Source organism: Hippocampus guttulatus, chromosome 13, assembly GCF_054856545.1.
Source record: "Hippocampus guttulatus isolate MCC_2025c chromosome 13, RoL_Hgut_1.0, whole genome shotgun sequence".
Lineage (NCBI taxonomy): Eukaryota > Metazoa > Chordata > Actinopteri > Syngnathiformes > Syngnathidae > Hippocampus > Hippocampus guttulatus.
In genome coordinates, this window is record NC_141273.1 from 14,652,967 (window position 1) to 14,675,887 (window position 22,921).

A 22,921-nucleotide genomic window follows, 5' to 3' on the forward strand; every position below is an offset into this window, starting at 1 on the left:
TTTCCACACCGTTAGCGAAACAGCCGGGATTTTCCTGCCTTTGCTTTTCACACAGAGACCAGCAAGAGGCATGATTTTGACCCAGCTTGTCTGCACTTCCCAGCCTGTAATCAATCTGGATTAAAGATGTAACGTAACAAAATGTGGCGAAAGTGCAGCCGGGAAAAACAAGATGATAAACGGATAAACCCCAAATCGAGTTCAGCTGTTCTAGTGCGCTCTTCAAACTGTTCAAAATTCCCTACAAATTGGCTAAGTCGCTGAGGAAAAACAATGTTTAACTGCAAATAAATTTCAGATGTTCTAATAGGCTTTTCTGACATTATTTTGCTTTCTTGCTGATTTATTACTGAGTGCCCTGAAACAGTTCATATTTCCCTCCTGGCTCTGATTAACGCAAAATAAAGTTAATCTGTTCTAGTAGGCTGTTCCTGGTGTTTCTGTAGTCACGTGTATCGTGGTCTCATTTTTCAAATCACAAAATCTTGGCTTTTGATCAGGGGCGTGTTGACTTTTTATATCCACGGTAAGACAGGTCTTTGACTTTACATCGGATGTGTCCTAACAGGCTTTAAAACGGCATCACGCCCTTGTGTGTGAAGCATTTCTCATAAGATTACCTTTTTTTTTTTTTTACCAGTGTGCACTGTGCACACCTCTTGTGGTCACGCAGCGGACCCCCCTCCCCTCCCCTCTCAGCCCTAAACGCTGACGTCTTTGGGAACAAAGCGTCATGTACTTTGACGCAGACAGACGCGGAAAGGTGCCGAAACCACCCCAATTGGAGGGGAGAGGACGTGCCAACACATCTGGGGAAATAAGAATCCCCAAAAATCATTCATGTTTTTAATAGTCCATATTATTGTTTTTAATTCATTTGACCATGTTGTTTTTGGGGTTGTTTTTAGATTGAAAGCCTTCTTTTTTGTTGTTGGTGAGATTCTTACTGTGTTTTTATTGGCCGTCTGCCTGTAAAAACTAATTCCATTTCCATTTTTTTTTCAATGGAGAAAATTGCGCATGAGCACTTTGCTATGTGTCTTTCTGGTTCTCGTGTGACTTCGAATGTCGCATTCTGATGTCAGCTCGAGCGGCCTTGCTGAATAAATGTCTTGTTGGTATCAACCCTCTCATGTGTGCAGCACAGGATGACTTCGGGGCGGGGGGGGGGGGGCAAGCTTTTGTGCCCAAATATTACTGCTTGGTCTTTGACACCACTGTTGTTTGCGTAACACACACACACACACACACACGAACACAAGACAGAACTTGTAAATATTGCCGAGCTGACTTTGCACTGTTATCATGCAGGAATTCCATGTCAGCCTGTGTGTGTCTGTTGCTGTGTGTGTGCGGGCAGTTCCTCCCAGATGGGACAACCCCACTGACTCTCCACGAGGTCATTTCTTTTCAACTTTATTCTCTATCTCTCTCTCTTTCTCGCTCGCTCTGTCACTCTCTTTCTCTCTCGCTCTCTGTCGCGCTCTCTCTCTTTCTCGCTCTCTCTCTCTCTCTCTCTCTCTCTTTCTCTCTCTCTGTGGCTCTTTCTCTCTTTCTCACTCGCTCTGTCACTCTCTCTCTGCCTCTCTCTTTCTCTCGCTCTCTGTCGCTCGCTCTCTCTGTCACTCTCTCTCTCTCTCTCTCTTTCTCGCTCGCTCTGTCACTCGCGCTCTCTCTCTATGTCTCTCTGTCTCTCTCTCTCTCTGTCGCTCTCTGTCGCTCTCTTTCTCGCTCGCTCTGGTGCTCTCTCAGGGGTGGGGTGGCCATCGGGAATTTTTAGAAAGTATGTTCACTTTCCCGAACGGCCCGTGTATTTCCGGGGCGGTCCTGGCCATCATGGCCGCAAGTAGCCATCCGCTGCCCGTAGTCCAGGTCTCTGTTTTGTGGGAGGGGCATTTTTCAAATTAAATGTTCCTTTCTTTTATTGGCTATGTTTTTGTTGCTTTTATTTATTTATTTAAAGGGCGTGCTTTTGGTGTTATTTAGATTTGGAGAAAAGATTTGGTTTCGTATTTTGATTTGGTGTTACTATCATTTGTATGATGTTTGTATTGTTTTTATTCATGTTTTTGTTGTTGCTGCAGTTGTTTACAGTCACTTTAAAATATTTTGTTGTACTTTCTGGCCATAATTTCTGTTGTTGTTAGTGATTATATGTTTATCATTGGCCATGTTTTTACTCATCTTTGAGTTCAGCAAAAATTCTGCCTACCAACAAGCATTTGAGTAAGTCTGTTAAGAGTCCGAGCCACTCGGTGGCCAACATTCTTTTCAGATTTAAAGTGTAAAACTTGTTTTTTTTGTTGTGTACAAATGCATCGATGTCAGTTGAAACGAGAATGTTGAGACACTGATGGCAAACTGGATCTTGACTTCGCTGCAAACCACACATGCGTGCACCCAGTAATCTTGAGCGGGGAACGTCTTGGCTTTCCTTCCTGTCCCGCCTTTGCTGCCGGTTGCTGCTTTTATTGTCTTTTCTCTTTTTCCCCCCCTTCTTTCAGAGTTTAAAATGGGAGATTTTAACCAGTGTGCCACAAACCTAACAATACAGCATGTGCATACAGATTCTAGATATCTCTTCACAATCATGCAAAACGCACAAATCTGAGACCCCCCTCCTCTCCCACCACGCACACATTTTCTGTCCAATCGAAAAGATGTAATCATTGCCATAGAAATCACCAACAACTGACTTTCCAGGATTTTATGTCAGCCTTCAAACTCAAACGAAGTTCGCCCACTCTCCCCAAATTCTCAATGGCTCACAGAGCATAAACGTGCGCACTGCATGTGCACGGATGACCTCCGCGCGCTCCACAGCTGGCTGCCAAACCATAGATAAATCAACATATTTTTTAATAAATGAAAGTGATAAGTCAGTAGATAAAGTGTTCCACTGAGATGAGTTCATCTGTTGTGTGGAAAGGTCCAAACCAGGCACCAGACACTTTCTGAGATACGCCCAAACAGGCTGACTGAGAAAAAGAGAACATTTTTGCCTGCAATACATTCTGATCAAATGTTGATCTTGTATTTCAATGGTTATTTCTTGCAGGACATTAGACCCGTCTTCCTCAACTGGCGGACCGCGATCCACGACCGGACCGCCGACCTCCTCTGTCCGGACTCTTGGCAAATTGTATAAAATAATAATTTATAAATTGATTTTTACGTTATACATTTTATATTTGTGGACTATAATCTGCGCATTACCGCGATCGCCTGTTAAAATTATCCGTTGTATTCTTTGCGTGCACTAACAGATGTAATGCAGAGGACCGCGGCAGCACGACTTTGTGTGTATAATGTTTGACTCACTGGAGACCCTGGATGAGCAGGGCATGTCGGCGATAACGATGCGCTGATTGGCTCCTCTGAACTGAAGGTGTGCCCATACATAAGCGTCAGCACGCGTCTATCCCAATACACACGCATTCAAAATGGATGATCGTGTCAGGAAACAGACGCATGCGCGACGCCACAGTGTGCTCACAGCTTCAGCCCAGGAGAGCCGCACACAGACAATTAGACAAGACGAATCGCGGGAGGTTTCGATTGTGTGCAGTTTTGCTCCCGTCCACCCGGGGATCTTTGCAGCTTTTTAACAGCAGAACACCGCAACATGGTAAATGAACGTCACAATGGCGTCCTCAAATAATATTTGCATGCCTCAGACATTGCATTCACCTTTAGTGGAAGAACAGCACTGCACATTCCTGTGCTCCCTTGTGTCAGTATTTAAAATGGTTCTTAACTCCTCTTCTGATATATTTTTCAGTGATTTCAGAGGGGATGTGAAAAGGGGAATTGTACAAATGAAAAGGATATTTTTGTTTTCATGTTTAGTATTTATTTTGGTAAAATGAGTATTTTGTTTTGTTTTTGTTAAGTTAAGGGAAAAAAAGACAACTACTGTTTAACAAAGTTAAAGTAAAAATGACTTATTTCCCTAAAAGGGCTATTTCTATTATTAAGCAGGCACAACTTAACAAAATAAAAGAGTTCCTGTGCCTCAACACAATACCTCTCATTATTTGCTCTGTACTGGCAAAGTGAATAATTGTTATTTTCATGCACCCCATTATTGGTTGGTTGTGAGGAGTGTTGATTTGTATAAGCTTGGCTTGACCATACGAAATGGGCATATAGCCCTGCTCCCCATGACCGCCGTGCATGGGACCGGACCTTGGTCTTATTAAAAAAAAAAAAAAGTGGACCGACAGCATTTCTAGTTGAGGACCACTGCATTAGACTGATACAACTGAAACAATATTGATATTGTGATGCACGTATTGTTATATCTTGCGTTGAAAGTGGTGTATCGATACAGTTGATTGACATACCGATACTGCAGCACCATATCAGTTTTCTTGCGATACATTGTTGATACTGCTGGATCAAATGTCGATACTGAGATGGATCACAATTTCTTGTGTACATTATTAATACAGCTGGCTTGGATACTGATACTGTGACACAGTATCGTTAGTCTTTCCATACAGAATTGATACAGCCAGATCAAATATTGATATTGTGATTTATCGCCTCTTCATTTGTTGTTGCACTGAATCTTTTTTTTTTTTTGTCTTGCAATAAGTTATCAATATTGCTGGTCGCTGGAACATTATTGTGATTATTTTTGTGATACATGAGCGGCACGGTCAAATCAGATATCGATACTGTGACAGATTACCTATTCTCGTGGGCTTTTCCAGATGTTACTGTCGTCACATGTTTTCTTGTGGTCTCCCTTTCACAAAATCACGAAAGCATAAAATGCACAACTAGAAATAATACCCGGGCTTGTTGCCTTGAAGTTCACACAACTTGTTTTGCTTAGTTTTATTTATTTCTCCTTTTAAGACAGTGGACGGCAACATCAAACTTTGGGACTGTGGGGGACTTTGTGTGGAGGGGATTATGAACACTTCATATCGTAGTGAGCGTTACAGAAAACGTTCAGGCATTCGTTAGAAAGCAAATAATGTCATAACGGCCTACCTGAAGAGCTGAAAATTATTTGGTTATGAATTAAAGGCAATATCAATGTTGGCAGGTGTGTGCGGACTCCCTTTTTAAATACCCTGTAAATTGTACGTTATAGGTCATATTAATTTATGCTGGATAATGTTTGCACAATTATTCATCTCGTTTTTTTGTTTTTTTTTTTAGTACGACAAAAACCTCTTATTTGGCGCGGACATTATCACGAGAGTCACCGCTTGGAATTGAGTTGGATTTCCATGGGACAGGAGAAGTGAACCAATCTCTTTTTTCGTCAATGGATGCTACAGCTTCTTGTTGACTTTGAAACTTAGCTTGTAGCCGACGTGTGCACATTTTGAGCATCTGGTCAAAGGACACTTTTTTGTTACAGCTGCCGCTGTGGTGAAAGCGCTATATAAATCAGCATGTATTGTATTGTATTGTATTGACTGTATTGGATCGGCGCTAGGACCGCGCAACCCTCCATCCAGCCCAGCCTTCCATCCCTGCAGGGAGGCAGCGAGCGTCCTCCTCCTCCTCCTCCTCCTCTTCTCCTTCTTCTCCATTCTTCTTCATCGCCATCGACACCCCTCTCTCTTTCTCTCGCTCTTCGAGTAGGACTTGCGAGGAGGTTGCGATACGAACGCCTCGTCGGCACCAGGGCCCCGGAGCGCCCTCCACCGCGCCCCCTTCGCCCAGGTCCGCTTCTACGTATGGGCTCACCATGCGCAGGATTCGGGCCAACGCCATCGCGATCCTGACCGTCGCCTGGATCCTGGGCACTTTCTACTACCTGTGGCAGGACAGTAAGCCGGCGACGGCGGCGTCTGCGCCCTCGTCAGCGGGGAATCACCACCAGGAAGGTGGGCGCCTTGAGATCCACCGAGACGACAGGACCATCCCGCTGATTGTGAGTCAGTGCGTTATTGGCATTACGCTGCGGGAAGGTGTGCGCTGCATGCGTGATTGTGATGTTGTTGTTTTTTTTTGTTTTTTTTTCGCGGTGCCTGCATGTGCGTGGTGATGGTGGTGCACTTCCCGCAAGCACCTGCATAAGAGGCTTTCCCTAAGTCTAGGAGCTCCCTGCCTGCTTGCCTCGGGTTATACTGTGGTGTCGTGGTGGGCGCCTCTCGGGTTGCACGCAGGGCCAGCTGGTGGATTGTTTAGTCCGCGTGTCGCTTTGCATTCAGGTGTCCGTGATTCAGGGGCGTAGATGGAAATTTTTCAGCGGGTTGTTCCAGGGTGACATGACAGTGACGGGGTGGTCATGCTCTCCTGTACACATCATTTCATTTCCTACTTAGGTTTGTTCCTGCTTGTATTATGAGTGTGTCGGGGCAAGATTGAGAGATGTGTGATTTTTATTTCATGACTGTGGATGGTATGATAAACAATGACTTCCCAGCCACGTTGTTTGTTTGCTGCGGTGTGAAAGTAATGATTTTGATTGACATTGTGAGAATCAAGTGTTCTTTGTTGAAGACAGATCATTTTTCAATTTGTGTTTGGATCAATTGTAAGCTTAGTCTTTAAATATGGAGTCAATGACTTGTGGCAGAGTTTCAATGGGTCTTGGAACACTGCATCCATGTAAAAATAACAGGTGTCACAAACTTTCCCGAGATGTGGAGCTGGCCAGAGAAATTGGCAAAAATCTGATGTTTTTTTTTTTTGTTGCCATTTTTGGTGGAGGGTGTTTGAATGTTATTATCTTTGTTTTATGCTCCTGTGTTAAGATGTAAAAAAAAAAAAAAAAAAACAGGCAAACGTCGGCAAAAAGTTGGCCAACCTTTGCTTATTTTAAAAGCGCTAATATTGCCCGATTAATTGGTTGACCTCTAATATTTAGGCAGCATTCTAGCGTAATACAGTGGTACCGTGAGATAAGAGTTTCATTTGTAAATACAGTATGTATCGCAAATAAATTTTCCCCATTGAAATGAATGGAAATGCCATTCATCTGTTCCACCCTCAATCCCTCCCGAAAAGCCAAATGTTTTTGTTTGTTTGGTTTTTTTAAATAAGGAAATATACTCCTCTATACATTCGTAAAAATTTTTTTTAAATTAAATCATTGAATAAATGCGCAAAATGCAGGAAATTTACTAATTTTAAAACTCAAACAATTCTTCAGGAAACACTGATAAGCATCATATATATGTTACGAAAGACGGAGAGGAAAAAAATCGCAGAAAATAAAAAGATGCTTTAAAAAAAATCAGCAAATATGCGAATCTACCGATGATGCGAGGGTCAACCGCATTTGCTGAGAGCCGCTTGGAATGTGTGCAAGACCTTATGCAACCACAGCTGCCCTTTGGAAGGCGAGCGCTCTCTTTACTCTGCGCTGTGAGGTCCTTCAACTTTGCCACTACACTGAGAAAACCGTCACCCATCCTCCAACAAAAACGTCAAGGTGATGCTTTCGGGCACTTTTCAGTGCCGTACGTCCCCCTAGTGACCGACCTATCGTAACCGTATCCGAAAAATGAACGCAGTCCACTTTCAAGTGGACTTAAAAAAATAAAACGGCATTCAGTCATGTTCCCCACCGAGCAGTTACATTTTTAACAGTCCCGCACTGTTTGTTGCTTTCATTTATTCGTGAATGAGGGACTGTAGTTTTTTACCTAGTTAATTCGCGACTTAGCTTGTTTGTTCGCGACGTAGCTCCTTAGTTCATTGGTTAGTCAGCTTGTTGGGGGTAGTTTGTACATTTCCTAGTCTGTCTATTCGCCCGTTCATTGGTGAGTTGGTTTGTTAGTTTCTGAGGTAATTAGTTAATTTCCCATTAGTTTGGCTGTTTATCCATTCATTAGTAAGTCAGTAAGTGAATGAGTTAGAGAGTCAGCTAGTTAGGTGGTTAATTTGTGAATTAGTTGGTCAGTTAATCTGTTTTGTTCGTTTTAGGTCGTCTACTCATGAGTTAACTTGTTAAACAGTGAGTTGCTCGGTGTAATTACCGGTAGTTGGGTTCTAAGTTGGTTTCTTTGATTCCTTGTTGGTAATTCATTAGTTGGTTGGACAGAGTTGGTTGGTTCACTTGGTGGGTCTGTAAACTAGCTAGTTAGTTTGGTGGTTCAATGGGTTGGTTTGTAAATGAGCAAATGAATGAACTAGTTAATTTTATTAATTCATTAGTGTCTTTTGTTTGTAGATTCATCAATGTAGTCGTTAATTTTGTAGTTCTTTAGTTAGTGAGTTGGTTGGTTCATTTTTAAAGATGAATTTTTCTGAAAAAGTTGGAAAAATGTGTAAGATGGTCCAAGCATTAAAAAAAACAAAACAGATTCCCCTAATGACACATGTACTTGAATAACGTGTCTTAATTTTTTTTACTTAAACTTGTAAACACTTGGCGCATGCCCACTGGGAGACAATGCGGTCGTCTGCTTGTACACATTTCTACTCTTATTTGGTTTGTGGTTGCGGTGGGTTTATTGAAAGCTGAAAGCTTCTCTGTTTCCATGTGTGCATGTGCGTGCGTGTGTGTGGTCGTCAGGTAAGCCAGCCCCCACGTGGCGAGCATCAGGATCTTCTGCTGGGTGGCCTGGATGAGAATAAGTACTTGGACGCTAAGCAGCTGAAGCCCGGAGACGACCCGTACAGGGAGCACGCCTTCAACCTCATCGAGAGCCACCGTCTGGGAGCGCAGCGGCCGCTCAGGGACACCAGACACTACAGGTGGCACACGCCACGCCGCACCATCTCGTTGATGTTTCAGCTCAGTTGGGTGTCAACAGCACATGAGGGTGGGGTTGGTGAACAATTGCAAAAGTGGAAACTGAACAATTTTATACTTAAATCACAACAGCGATGCTAATGCTATACTCCAGTTAGATGACAACAACGGCGGGAGAATCTATTAGAGATGAACCACATCACATTCTAAGATATGTTTAATGTAGCCTTACAAAATTATTACCTAATTTATCCTCTTTTCAGGTGCGCCTCCCTAAACTATGACGTCGACCTGCCGTCCACCAGCGTCATCATCACCTTCCACAACGAGGCCCGCTCCACGCTGCTGCGCACCGTCAAGAGGTAATGGCGCCTCGGCGACTCGTTGGTGTTTAGCATTAGCCACGGCCATTTGGGCAAAGTTTAATCCTCGTTTGCCATCAGCGTCCTGATGCGGAGTCCTCCGCAGCTCATTCACGAAATCCTCCTCATCGACGACTTCAGCGCCGACGGTGAGTTTGAAGCAGACTTCAGATCAGTGAGTCTGCGTGAAGGGGGGTAGGAGGGGCTATTGTCTGATAACCTCAGGACAGGAAGGGCTTGCACCCAGTGGAAATCTAGCACAAAGCACGGTCTAACCCTGCACGTGGGTGGAGCCGTGAGGGCTCGAGCAGCGACCGCTGCGAGGTCCCTATGGTTTCTGTAGCAATTATAATTTTCCATAATAAGCAATTATAATTTTTCATAATGAAGGCAACGCTCGTGAGGATAAGCGGCTCGGATAATGGATTTATTTGCATTTTGGGAGCTCTAAAAATTCACCAAAAAGCTCACCAAACTGCGCACACACAAAAAAGAAAAAAAATTGTCTTTACATTATTTATTTGCGGGAAAAATATTTTAAAAAATAGCAATTGTTTAATTTCTACCCCTCCCAAGACTTTCTGCTGTTAAAAAGATCATTGCTGAAGGCCAGTGTAGAAGAAAGTTAGCATGTAGCGTTTAGTATGTGCGGTGTGAGGGCAAGGCACGTCCTGGATGGAAGAGGCTAGTGATTAAGTGGAGATTTAACAGGATTATACTCTCTCCCCAGTTGTCTCCTCTTTTGTCCTTCCACTGCTCACATCTCATCAACATCAGCTCAGCAACCGACTCTCCCAGTACTCTCGTACAACTTTTTCATCACGAAATCGCAGCTTTACTCTTGTAAAAGTACGACTTCATTACGACTTGTTTCATGAAATTACAATATATTTTTTAAAATATTATAGCTTTTGTTTTTTTTTTGTTTCGTGAAATTATTATTATTTTTAAATGGGGTGATAAATGTATTGACAGGATAACCCACAGTTTTCTGCTTAAAATGATATTTTCCTGAAAAGACCGCTTTCATATTTGATCATTAAATACAAAATATACTTTCATGTTTTTAGAATGAATTCTTAAACGACAGCATTCATGTTTAAATGGGAACCGTAGTGCACATTTCATCTCCTTCACACGTTGCCAAAAGTGCTGAAAAAAAGGCTCGCATTTATTTACCATTAAAATTATGTCTTTATTCTAAAAAAATGTCTTAATTGTTGCAAATCTAACTGATGCCTTTTTTTCTCACCTTCAAAATAAAAAAAAAATCACAAAAATGAATTTAGCCCACTTGAGTTTTCACTGGCTGGATTACGACTTTGCCGCTGTAATATTGACAGTTTATTCTTGGAAAAGCGTTGGGTGTAATACTCCTTGGTATGCAAACTGGAAGCAAAAAAAAAAAAAAGAAGACAACAATACTAACAGTAGCGAGTATTGTGTTTTTGCTAGGTTGTTATTTCCATATAAACCCAGCAGTAATCGTAGCTGGTGAAACAATTGTGTTTAAACGTGTTTTTGGCTGTGTGACCTCTCAGTGTGCGCGCTTGTAACTCCGCTGCGCACTCAGCATGCGTGCAGAGGCCATTACAGAGTGTGTGTGAACCATTAGCTCATGTTCAACTACTGCAGAGGAATAATTAGCACAGCGTCGTGATCTGTGCAATGGCAACGAGATTGGCACGCCGGTGACTCGTTACGCCGTTAGCTGATGTTGATTAAGACCAGCAACACTTGGCTTCATGGTACAAGTGTAAAAATAATTTTTTTTATGAAATTATTATTTTTTTTAATGTTTGTGCGGTAATCCTTCACACTTTCGCATTTCGATATTCTCAAATTTGCTTACAGTGCCTCTCCACATGCTCAGTTCAGCACCCACAGATTCACCTATTTACAGATTTAAAAAAGAAACAAGATTTGAAAAAAATATTAAATATTTTCCATTGTTCTCTTTTTTGGCAAACGTCATATATCTCGAAGGCATGGATTCTTTATCCTCTGTTAAAAAACACATCAGCCTACTTAATTGTGAAACTCTTCTTTGTGTATTCTGATGGTGTGAATTATGCTGGCCCCATAAACATTTTTCAAAGCGGGGTGTTTATTACTCATGGTTTTTCGCTCTTTGCTAGCTATTTACTATTTATGAAATGACACAATCGAGTAAGAATTTGATGTGGCTGCGCGTACCAGGACAAACACACAGCGCCAGCTGTCACACACACTTACAGTATGAGTATTGCTGGATCATCCGTTCCTTTCTCACGCTCATACGCAGCGACTCGCTACGCGCTGTGTGATATAGGCGGTATTAAAAAAACAAAACAACCCCCCCCCCCCCCCCAGTAGTGTGCGTACATCTCATTCAATCAGTGAGGATTACAAGTGTGGGAGGATGTATTGCAGGGAGGATGAGGACATACCCACAATGCATCAGCCGGTTCACACTCGCGCTCTTAATGCTAAGCTGCTCGTGTGCGTGCGTGCGGGTGTGTCTGTTTTTAGCTAACTTTGTTCATAAGACATGTATAAAGTTAGTTGGTTTTTTTTGTTTTTTTAGTTATTCCTGATTTGTTTCATGAAGGAGGAAACTTTGTCAAAAGACAAAATAAAACTTAACACTAAATGCTCACTTTATTGATGCTGCTTTTCAAAATGTGTGGAAAATTATTATTATTTTTTTTAATCAAGGGGCCACTCAGAGTGTGGTTCCAAACAGACACCGGGCAGGTTTTTCATGTCTTTTGAGCATGACTGTTTTTTGAGGGTCGACTGATGATAGACAATGTACCAAATTTCATGTTGCTAAGGGAAACTGGCTTCGCAGGCAATATTTTTTAAAGCAATTCTCATGCATGCTCCCGAACCTAAAGAGCAAATTGGCATTCGTTCTTAGACTTGCAAACATGCGTACCACCATTTTCTGAAGTTAAACCAGCACTGAATTCAAAAAAGAGAGCGCACAACCAAATCCAAATGTCCGCTTCAAAGCAGGATGGCAGACTTTTTGTCCACATTTAACTGGTGCTCAATGCGGTTGACTCAATGTGTGTGTGTATATTTCGTCTGCCTTGACACGATCTGTTTGACTCGCTCAGCCGATGACTGCCAGCTGCTCGCTCAGATCCCCAAAGTGCGCTGCCTGAGGAACGGCAGGAGAGAGGGTAAGTGTGCGTGTGTGTGTCTGTGTATGTGTAAAATTAATGGAAAGGACCTTTGGCAACTGTGTGTCACTGTTAATGCGAAAAAGGTGGGGAAAGGTGTCAAAAATGGTTCTGCTCTCGCGCTTCACAAACAAGAGGCGACAGCATGTCAGCACGTGTTAGTGTTGCCGGAGGCCTCGGTGCTCTCCTAACACAGCCCAACACAGGCACATAATAGACCAAATATTCACAACTCGACAGCCATTTTTTTCCCTGAGCTTTTCAAGACACGCAGCCCGCTTTCGACACATCCTCACAGAGTTGTCACACCCCAACTCCAAAGCTCTTGTCTGAAACGAAGCGCTAACGCCCTCGTTCCCTCAGGACTCATCAGGTCCCGCGTGCGAGGAGCCAACTCTGCCTCGGCCCCCATCTTGACTTTCTTGGACAGCCACTGTGAGGTGAATGCTGATTGGCTGCAGCCAATGATCCAGCGCGTCAAGGAGGTATAGTGTACACACACACACACACACAGAGTTAGGCTATGGTATATTCTGTTGTGGGTTGTGTAGTGATACAGAGTTCATATCCCTGCAGGCAGCATGTTTTTTTCTGTCTTTCTGTAATGCAGCAGAAAGAATCCCAACAATTGGATTAGGTAGTCCGCCAGGGAATCCCATTCCCCCCAGCACACACACACACACACACACACATGGTCCATGCATAGAAAACAAATGGAGAAGCAGCTTAAGTTGGCTATTGTTAGAAGAAGGGATTGTTGTCAGAAAACATCCTGGGTATTTGTATAGCACATTTGTGAGAGCCCTTGAAGTCAGAAGACCTTGGATACTGAAATCCATGCGTTGGCTGTTTATCTGGCAAAATCGCAAGGACAAAGTCATCTCAAAGGACCCGTCGAACTGGTCGGAATGACTCTAAAATGGCCACTTAAAACCAAAATGGCAGACTTTTTGTGTCTTTTTTTGGCAAGGCTTTTGTGGATTTTAGTGCGTTTACTCTTGATAGACATGTCACCCAAATTGAAGTGAGACCAGCATTGGAGACTGAATTAAAAAAAAAAAGTGAGACTTCTTTGCATGTCTACTCATAGTAAACTGTTGCTAAGTGGTCTTGCAGGTGATTAAAATGTGTATGTTTTTTATTTTTTTATTTTTTTTAATTCGAGACAGTCCAAGCAAGCTAAAAAAATGTGAGCAGTACCTTTTGCTCAACCATTTCGGACCAAAATAGTAGACTTTCTGTGATGATCTCTTGAGTCTTCAGGAGAGTCTATTCATGATAGACACGCCCCCACCCCCACCCTTCATTTAAAAAAAAAATCTTTAAATTATCAAGGCTATCAAGACAACATGGACACTTTGAAACAAAACTTTTTTCCTTTCGAGACTTTTTTTTTGCGAGAATACTCATGATAAAGCATGAGAGGCATTGTTAAAGAAAAAAATAACTCAAAATGGAATGACACTCGATCTGGCTTTAATGACGATAAAATCTTTTCCCCATGGGCTGGGACCAAATGATGCGAATGCAGTACTTTCCCATGTCAGTATATTCCCCTTGAGTCCAAATGTATCCCGCTTTTGAAAAGGGAAAGTTAACGAGAAGCAGAGCGCAACATGCCATCCCGCATTGAACACATCATGTTTATGAGTGTTTTGGCCACGCTTGGATCATGGCCTGATACAAACAATGGGACAAGAGGCGTAACCGAAGACAGCTGGGCACGGGAGCGCAGCCAAGCCTCCCTTACCGCAGATCAAAATATTAGAAACGGCTACTAAGCATTGATGCCCACGTTGTTGCAGGACCATACGCGAGTGGTGAGCCCCATCATCGATGTCATCAGCCTGGACAACTTTGCTTACTTGGCCGCCTCGGCCGACTTGAGAGGAGGTGAGAGAGGATACGCCGCGATCCCCCGTCGCTGTAACTTAACAGCTGCGAGCACAGCTGGCGACGAGGAGGAAGTCCCCCTTCCCGTTACACTTAAATGATAAAAAAAAAAATGTTTATGTTGATGGATGTCTCTTGTTTCTCACCAGGATTTGACTGGAGTCTCCACTTTAAGTGGGAGCAGATTCCCATTGAACAGAAAATGGCCAGGAGTGACCCCACGCAGCCAATCAGGTTCGAGTGATGGCGGCCAGTCGGTGGCAGAAACTAAATGCCAACTTGAACTGTCATATGGATTTTTTTTTTTTTTTTTGGACAAGGAAACAAAATGATGACCTTGTCGGAAGCAACATGCTAACTCTGTTCTTCAAAATTAATTCAAATGAATCCAAAATTGTAACGTTGCACTGTTGAAAATTCATTCATGAAGAAAGAAAATACTTTGTTGGAAACAATATGCTATTATTTTTGGAAAAGTGCAAGCAAACGTCGTAAAAAGAATAGTTCACAAGTAAAGAAAATGTTAACTTTAACTTTTTTTTTTTTCAAAAATTTTGTTCTCAAATACAACATAATACAAAACAAAAGGACAACTCAAACAAAATAAATTCACCAAGGAACTAAATGCTAACTTTGTGGGAACCAAAACACAACACTGTGGTTCAAATTTGTTTGCACAGAAACAATATACAAACTTTTTCTGCAAACAAATGCCATTAACATTTATCCATCCGTCCATTCTGATCTACTTAATCCTTACAAGGGTCGCGGGGGGTGCTGGAGCCTATCCCAGCCAGTAGGCGGGGGACACCCTGAACCGGTTGCCAGCCAATCGCAGGGCACACACAGACCAACAACCATCCCAAAATTATAACTTTGCCAGTGAACTGACAAAGAGAAAAATGCTACTTGCCATAATGCCACACTTTTCAGAAGCAAAATGCTAAGAGCTGGGTCCCGCCTTTCACGCAGTGACTGTCATGGTAATGGTGCTAAATGTTTTCTTTTTCTTTTTTTCCAGAACCCCGGTGATTGCGGGGGGAATATTTGCAATGGACAAGAGTTGGTTCAACCATCTTGGACAGTACGACACTCACATGGACATCTGGGGTGGGGAGAACTTTGGTAAGATGCCTGCTCACTTATATATCTGATTTCATGTGTTCTTACTCCATATTAACTACATTAGACACGTGCTTCAAATTAAATCAGGGAAATGAAAATGATGTCATCGGGTGATGCATACTGGACACATTCCCGACAGTTTTGGACATGACAGCATTCCACATTGCACACACAAAAAAAAAAAAAAAATCCTGTCCTTGCCATTTGTGCAGCAATGGAGCATTCAGTGAAGCTCAGTGACACGTTTCACACTCAAATGTCCGTAGGATGATGATGTCGAGGAGGAGGAGGTGGAATATTCTTATTATTCTCATTGCCAGAGCTGTCGTTCCGCGTATGGATGTGCGGCGGCAGTCTGGAAATCCTGCCGTGCAGTCGCGTGGGTCACGTGTTCCGGAAGCGACACCCGTACGACTTCCCAGAAGGCAATGCTCTCACCTACATCAAGTGAGTCCCTGATGGAATCGAATACTAAAACTGGAAAAAGTGTCAAAAATATATTAAAAATGGGGGGCGGGGTAACACTTATTCACAGCCTTTGCATGTGAGAATATAGTCCAAGTATGAAGTCAATGGAATTTTTTTGTATACCTCTGAGAAAAGATTGTCCAGTGGCACAGATCTGGGGAAGGGGACCAAAAAAAATGTGTGCCGTATTTTTCTTACCTTTTAAGAATGAGGTTTTAAAACAGCAAACCGTGGAAAATGTGAAGTGCTGCAAATACTTTTTGGATGCACTGTACTTGTGAGGTTACTGTGATGTGTGACGTGTGCGTAGGAACACACGGCGGGCCGCCGAGGTGTGGATGGACGAGTACAAGCAGTACTACTACTCGGCCAGGCCTTCAGCACAAGGCAAAGCTTTCGGCAGGTACGTTCTTGTCACCGTACGACATAAGGGAGAGTAATTTGTCAGAAAAAAAACCTTTTTCCTGAATTAATTATATAAATATTTTCAAACTGAAATTAAATGATTAGCTTGTTTTTTGGGGTTTTTTTTTCAGATATCGAGAGACCACTGTGTCATTAAGTGTGTGGCGTGTTTACTCTCTTTGCAGCATAGCCGACCGTCTGACGCTGCGCCGAAAGCTGAACTGCAAACCTTTCCGCTGGTACATGGAGAATGTTTACCCTGAGCTCAGGTGGGCTATCCTTGATTTGTCAATATTTCTTCAAGACAAAATCCTTGTAACGTGGTTAGTTTTCATCTAACCGTGTAACAAAGAGACATGAGTTTTTTGGGAGGGGTTTTATGAGTGCGTTTAGCTGTACTGCATGCTGGGTTGCACCACGTCACGCCGCATTAAATCACAGTGGCTCGAGTCCCTCGCGTACTCACACATTGGACCAATTAAGCTGAGAAGCCAAAATGGTGAATCACCAAAAGATACATTTAGGGGGTGGGGGGTGCCGGCTTGTAAATTTAGGTTTCTTTTTTTTTTTTTTTCCCCTGTCAAGCGAGAGTAAACGCACGCGGTGTCATGACACCCTGAATCACAAATGATCAGGTCAATGATTCATGCTGGAACACATCAGCTCAGTTTTTATTCACAAATTTGATTCAGCGTGAATTACTTTTAAAATAAAATAAAATGTGGGGATAAAATAATATGCAGTTGTGAATTCAATGACAAATTCAACTATACATACAAATATAAATGCATTGAACTCCAAATATAATCATGTATTTTAAAATGAACTTGCAAGTGAAATTTATACATATAATTGTATGGAATACATACAATTATATGTATAAATTCCACTTGCAAGTTGTATGGAATACATACAATTATAACTGAAGTGATGAAAAAAATTCTGAATTACGTCAAATTGTGGAGTACATGTTACTGTAGATAAAATAAAATAAATAATGAGATACAGAAAATGGGAAATTAAATAGAATTTATCAACCCAGACATGAAATGATGAATCCAATGAAATCATTCTATTAAATTGAAAATTCAATGAAAATAATTGAAAAAAAACCCGAGTCATTAAATTATACATTTGTGGAAATTACATTACAAATAAAATTCTATTCATTGTTGCCTAAGTAAACTATGCATGACATTCTCATGAAATCAAACTACATTATGTGTACATTTTTTAATTATGTACTTTAAATTCAAAGTTAGAATTTTACATGAATTTATATATATGGTTAAAACTTGAATTATGCATTTTAAATCAATGAACTGAAATACAATTATGAATAAAATAATCAATTGAATACAGTGGTGGTCCTAGGGTGGGGATTAAGAGGGACCTGAGCCCCCTTAACACTTTGGCAGGACTGAGTGAACAGTATTTTATGGAATCATACCTCATAGTTGAATTATTAACGCAATTCTAATTTCAAGTATGAATTCAATGAAGTTTGACTTTCAATGATCAATTGAAGCGGTGACGTTCGATTAGCGTCTTTCTTCAGTAAGATTGCTGACCGGCCTCAATCCCTCCCTCAAGGGTTCCCGAGCAGGAGGCCGTGTCCAGCGTCCTCCGACAGGGAACGTTGTGCCTGGAGACCCGCGGGATGGACGGACTCGGCCTGGCGGAGTGCAAAGTGGTCAGAGGCAGCAGGCCGCAGGCGCAGGTCAGGGCTCGGCCGCTGAGGTGGGCGGCGGGACGTGGGGCCTCACCCGAGGCTTGGGTTTCAAATCAGCCTGGCCAAAAGGGTAACAGATTAGGTTGTCGGTGTCGGGAATTTCAAATTAGGCTCGGGTCTGGGTTAAGGTATTTGAGTAAAGGTTAAGGTCTCAAGTTAGATTTTCAAATCTGGGTTAGGGCTTCAAGCAAATGTTGGGGTTTCAAATTTGTATTTTGGGTTTCAAACTAGGGTTAGTATGACAAATTAAGGTTTCAAGCAAAAGTTTGGAGTCAGGCTTTCAACCTAATGTTAGGGTTTCAAATACTGGTGAGGCTATTTAATTAGTGATTTGAAGCCTTGTTCGGTAGGGTTTGGAGCCTGGGTGAGGTTTTCTTTAAACCCACAAATAATTGCTTCCTATTGATGTTTGTGTGTGATTTGTTTTTCAGAGGTGGGAGTTAATCGAGCCGTTGATCCGGCAGCGCGACCTTTGCTTGGCCATCACGCTCTTCACCGCGGGGTCAAAGGTCACCATGGAGCACTGCAACGCCAAAGAGCCTCGACAGGTCAGTACGCTAGCCCAAGATTAGGGTGTCAAACAAAACATTTGCGTTTCAAGTCTGGTTTAGGGATTCCAGCAAAGATTGAGTCTTTCTTTTAACTCATGGTTAGGGTTTCAATTTCGGGTTTCAAACTGGGATTAAGGTTTTAACACAGGGTTTTGGTCCCAAGGTTTAAATTTTCGAAGTATTGTTTCAAGACAAGGTTCCTGTTTGAAATTTGAGTTCAGGTGTAAAGTTTCTTTAAACCAGGGTTAGGGATTGGTGACCATATTAGGCTTCTAAATTAGGATTTTAAAACAGCGTTAAGGTTATAAAGCAGGATTTAGGTTTTAAAATAGGGTTCAATATCTTTTAAAACATGGTCAGGTTTTTGAAATAGGGTTTTAAAACAGGGCGGCCCGGTAGTCCAGTGGTTAGCACGTCGGCTTCACAGTGCAGAGGTACCGGGTTCGATTCCAGCTCCGGCCTCCCTGTGTGGAGTTTGCATGTTCTCCCCGGGCCTGCGTGGGTTTTCTCCGGGTGCTCCGGTTTCCTCCCACATTTCCAAAAACATGCATGTCAGGCTGATTGGACGCTCTAAATTGTCCCTAGGTGTGAGTGAATGGTTGTTCGTCTCTGTGCGCCCTGCGATTGGCTGGCAACTGATTCAGGGTGTCCCCCGCCTACTGCCCGGAGATGGCTGGGATAGGCTCCAGCAACCCCCGCGACCCTAGTGAGGATCAAGCGGTTCGGAAAATGGATGGATGGATGGTTTTAAAACAGATTTCACGTTTCAAATGAGAGTTTTAGGCCAGGGTTTCAAAATGAAGTCGGAGGACAAGGGTCAATTTTCAAATTAGGGTTTAATCCAAAACATTTAACACACTCGTGACACATATGCGTTCACTTAAAAGTGACAAGGATATAAAACGGAGAATAACACACACACACACACACACACACACACACAAAATTAAAGATTGATTCCCTTTGAAAAGAAAATGCACCGACAACAAGATGTGATTTCAAAGGCTTTGAGCACAACTCTTGGCTTTCCTCTCATCCTCCGTCAATCATCTACACATCTTAATGGGCCTAACAATCAGTGTGGAATGAACACAAAATGGCCATCGTAAGACCAGCTGTGTCATCGGCGTTCAGGAGACGTGGGCCGTGACCTCTCAACCCAAAACCACCGGGTGGACGCTGACCCGCGTCCACCCGGTGATTTACAACATGAGAAGGGAGTCGCGATTAAGTGGAAGCATATGTGTGAGCCGCCGCTCGCGTCCTCCTTCATCTGCTGGTGGCCATTTTGGCTCCGCATTGGATGTTTGTCCCACAGGAGACTGAACAATATTGCATTTATCATCCTCTTGTTTTTGCATTCCAGTATCAGTTTCTCCCTCATGAAATTGTCTCGGAAATCCATATTTGGTTATACAGGGTTTTCATCTGGCAGTGACATGTAACACTGAACTATTTTCTCACTAAAAACATTTTGTTGACGTGTTTGTGGATGCTGGAACGGATTCACGGCAACTCATGTTTTTTTTCTGTGCAGAAATGGAAGCCCAAAGGCTCGGCCCTGCAGCACACAGTTAGCGGACTGTGCCTGGACAGTCAGAGCACAGCCGGCTCGCTTGTCATTGCACAGTGCCGCCCTCTAGTGGCCAGCCAGGCCTGGGAGCCTCAGATCATCACATGAAGGACCAAAGGAAGGTTCCGGCAACAAAAGAATTACCTTGGCCTTGCTTCTGAAGCAGTGTAGGATGCTCCATCTTTAAAGGAGGCTGCAGCTCTTCTAACCTTAACTTCTTGCTTGTTTTTTTTTTATTTTTATTTTTTTACATTTACTTGTTAATTCCTTAAAGGGGACATATTATGGAAATTGGACTTTTTCACATGTTTGTGCAGTGAACCCCTGCATATTTACAGATTTTTAGGGGGATCGATTGTCTGTGATCCACTGATTTTGAAATAATACTTTGGCGCCATCTTGCAGCATCTTGGATCCAAGGAACTGTATAGCTGAAGGGAGAAGTTTAATTTATGGTTGAGCGTCATTTACTTAGTATGCCTGTCCACCAATCAAATGTGAGCTAAAACGACCAAGTAAAGCTTTGGTAATCTGCCTGTTTTTGAAAATGTGTCTGAGTGAGTCGTTCCCAACTTTGTCCCACTGCGATGTCACAATTTGGACTCTGCCGATGTTCTTTAGGTGGTAAAATCTTATGGTACAGATGTTCTTAATGTGTGGAATAAAAGTCGGCTCAGATTCTCAAATCACAACCAGGTTTTGTGTGGATGGTTTAAAAGATATTAACTGTAGTTTTATTAAAAGTCTCTCTCTCTGTGCCTCAGGACCGATGACTTCTTCAGTTTTGTCCTGGTTAAGCCAGAGAAAGTTTTCTGCCATCCAGGATTTGACATCTGAGATGCATCCATTGGCCTTGTGTCACTCTGAGCCACAGAGATGTACATTTGTGAATCGTTGGCATAACTGTGAAAGTTGACTCCATGTTTCCTGATAGCATCACCAAGAGGGAGCCTGTATGGGTCTAAAAGCACTGGGTCTAAACTTGAACCCTGGGGCACACCACATGATTTTATGGACCTTAGAAAAGCAGGTATCTTGACTTACCATGAAAGTTCTGTTTGTAAGATAGGATGTAAATTGATAAGTGGACAACGCCTGAGAGGCCAATGTGTCTGCTGTATCGAAAAGCAGCGCTCAGATCCAATCGAACCAACAATTAGTCTAAAATCATTTCAGATTGACTGAGTGTGCTGAGGTTCACCCTGAAATCAGACTGACATTTCTCAAGAGCATTCTGTTCATTAATAAATGCTGAATGCAACATCAATTTTTATCCAACCCATCGATGGAATAATCGATTCTGAAAATATATGACAGCTTCATCAGTAGAGACGACCAAATGATCCAGCTCACCAGTTGTCATTCAATTGAAAGCTGTGCTTGGCATTGGCTCAGTGGTGTGCGGGGGGAGCGCTGCCTCACAGCTCCGCCCCTTAAAGGAGCCCATAACAACATGGCAAGAAATATACTGTAAAAATACATCTATGATTCGTGCTCCTCCTAATATTTTGGCAAATGCATCCCAAGGTCATGTTGCTGGATGAAAACATGCTAAATTTTAGAGTGGCCTCACTCCATTTTTGCAATTCAAAGGAATGCTGGAGGTAAATAGAGGTTTGGTTTCAATTTTGACATGTGGGGGCACTGCTTTTGTTGCACTCAGCACTTTGATTCTTGTGATTCATCAGTGCAACTGATTTCCAAAATAGCAGCGTCCGTGAAACCAGGCTTAGCTTGAGTGCCAGTGCATTTGCGTGTTAGTGTATGTTATTTATCATTTTCGATTTAACAGATGTTTGGGATAAACTAAAATCTGAGGGAAACACATTTCTGTAAAAAAAAAAAAGTATCCTGGAGAAGATGATTCAGCACGATATTAATGCAGCCTTAAGACTTCATATGACTCTCATGCAAAATGACAGTAATGGAGTGTGGCCACTCTAATTCTCAGTGGGTAAATTATGAAGAAAAAAAAGCATAATATGTCTCCTTTAGCAAAATGTAAGAGGGCTGATGGGTACAAAGCTGTGGTCAGGTGAAATTTTTTAATTTATTGTTCTGCATGGTTGCACCCAACGAATGTTTTTTTCCTTCTTCCTGTCTTGTCATATTGTACTCATGTGCTGGAAATACTTGTATGTGTATATTTGCTTGATATTTTCTTGATGTGTGTGAGTGTGCGAGTGTGTGTGTAAAGTACACTTGACAAATAAAATATAGTAACAAAGAAGGCTGTCTTTTCTATTTTCATACTATATTAATATTTTTTCCTTTTCTGTGACACACATTTTATTTCATTGTTATTGTGACCCTTTACAGTTGAGTTATTTCAGTGTTCTTTTTAAAAAATATTTTTAATATGCAATTAATTACTTTTAATAATGTAGCCCTTTACCAATATATTATGTTTTTCTACTATATTTAATTGTAGCCGAATTGTGAATGAATGAATGTTTCAATAAAATACCTCTTATCACTTTAGTTACTTCAAGTGTAAAAATGAAGAGACAATAAAAATAACAGTAATAATGATATTATCAAATATAAAATCGATCACTTTAAAATGATACAATGATATTCCAGCATGTGACATATTTCTGTCATACATTAATCTCTGATATTTTGTATTTATATTTATAGATTTTTTTCCCCACAGTATACCTAAAATATGTGAGATGAACACAAACATAAATATCCGAATTTAACAACAAAAATAATCAGGATTAAAAAGAACACAAACTTACTTTTAAATAGTAAAATAATGATATCACCTGTCTTTAATTCATATACATTACTTAATTATAACATGATTCTTATTCATTTTAAACTCCCTATCATGATTATTTTATTTATATATTTTTATTTTTTATTTTGTTTTATTTATATATTTTATTTGTATTATTCTATAAAATATATATTATTTTTTATATATTATTTATAACATACCTGTTTACTATCTATTATTTCTGCA

The 22,921-nt window shown here is 41.7% G+C and overlaps 1 protein-coding gene across 1 annotated transcript; it reads left to right on the forward strand.

Moving 5' to 3' along the window:
- The first annotated feature begins 5,484 nt into the window (after positions 1-5,484).
- galnt16 (UDP-N-acetyl-alpha-D-galactosamine:polypeptide N-acetylgalactosaminyltransferase 16) lies at positions 5,485-22,180 on the forward strand. Its single transcript, XM_086127557.1, has 15 exons — positions 5,485-5,899; positions 8,492-8,673; positions 8,935-9,033; positions 9,115-9,182; positions 12,138-12,203; positions 12,567-12,688; positions 14,009-14,096; positions 14,246-14,330; positions 15,118-15,221; positions 15,542-15,668; positions 16,000-16,092; positions 16,280-16,363; positions 17,688-17,814; positions 18,258-18,374; positions 19,915-22,180. The coding sequence occupies exons 1-15, from the start codon at positions 5,714-5,716 to the stop codon at positions 20,056-20,058; spliced, it is 1,692 nt and encodes a 563-aa protein (XP_085983683.1). The 5' UTR covers positions 5,485-5,713; the 3' UTR covers positions 20,059-22,180.
- The last annotated feature ends 741 nt before the right edge of the window (positions 22,181-22,921 follow it).

What these genes read in the sequence shown, in the direction of transcription:
- galnt16 (XM_086127557.1), top strand. Translation starts at nt 5,714, where the DNA reads ATGCGCAGGATTCGGGCCAACGCCATCGCGATCCTGACCGTCGCCTGG. An exon ending in AGGGACACCAGACACTACAG is followed by an intron (nt 8,674 to 8,934) that starts GTGGCACACGCC and finishes TCCTCTTTTCAG; the next exon opens with GTGCGCCTCCCTAAACTATG. An exon ending in GCAGCAGGCCGCAGGCGCAG is followed by an intron (nt 17,815 to 18,257) that starts GTCAGGGCTCGG and finishes TTTGTTTTTCAG; the next exon opens with AGGTGGGAGTTAATCGAGCC.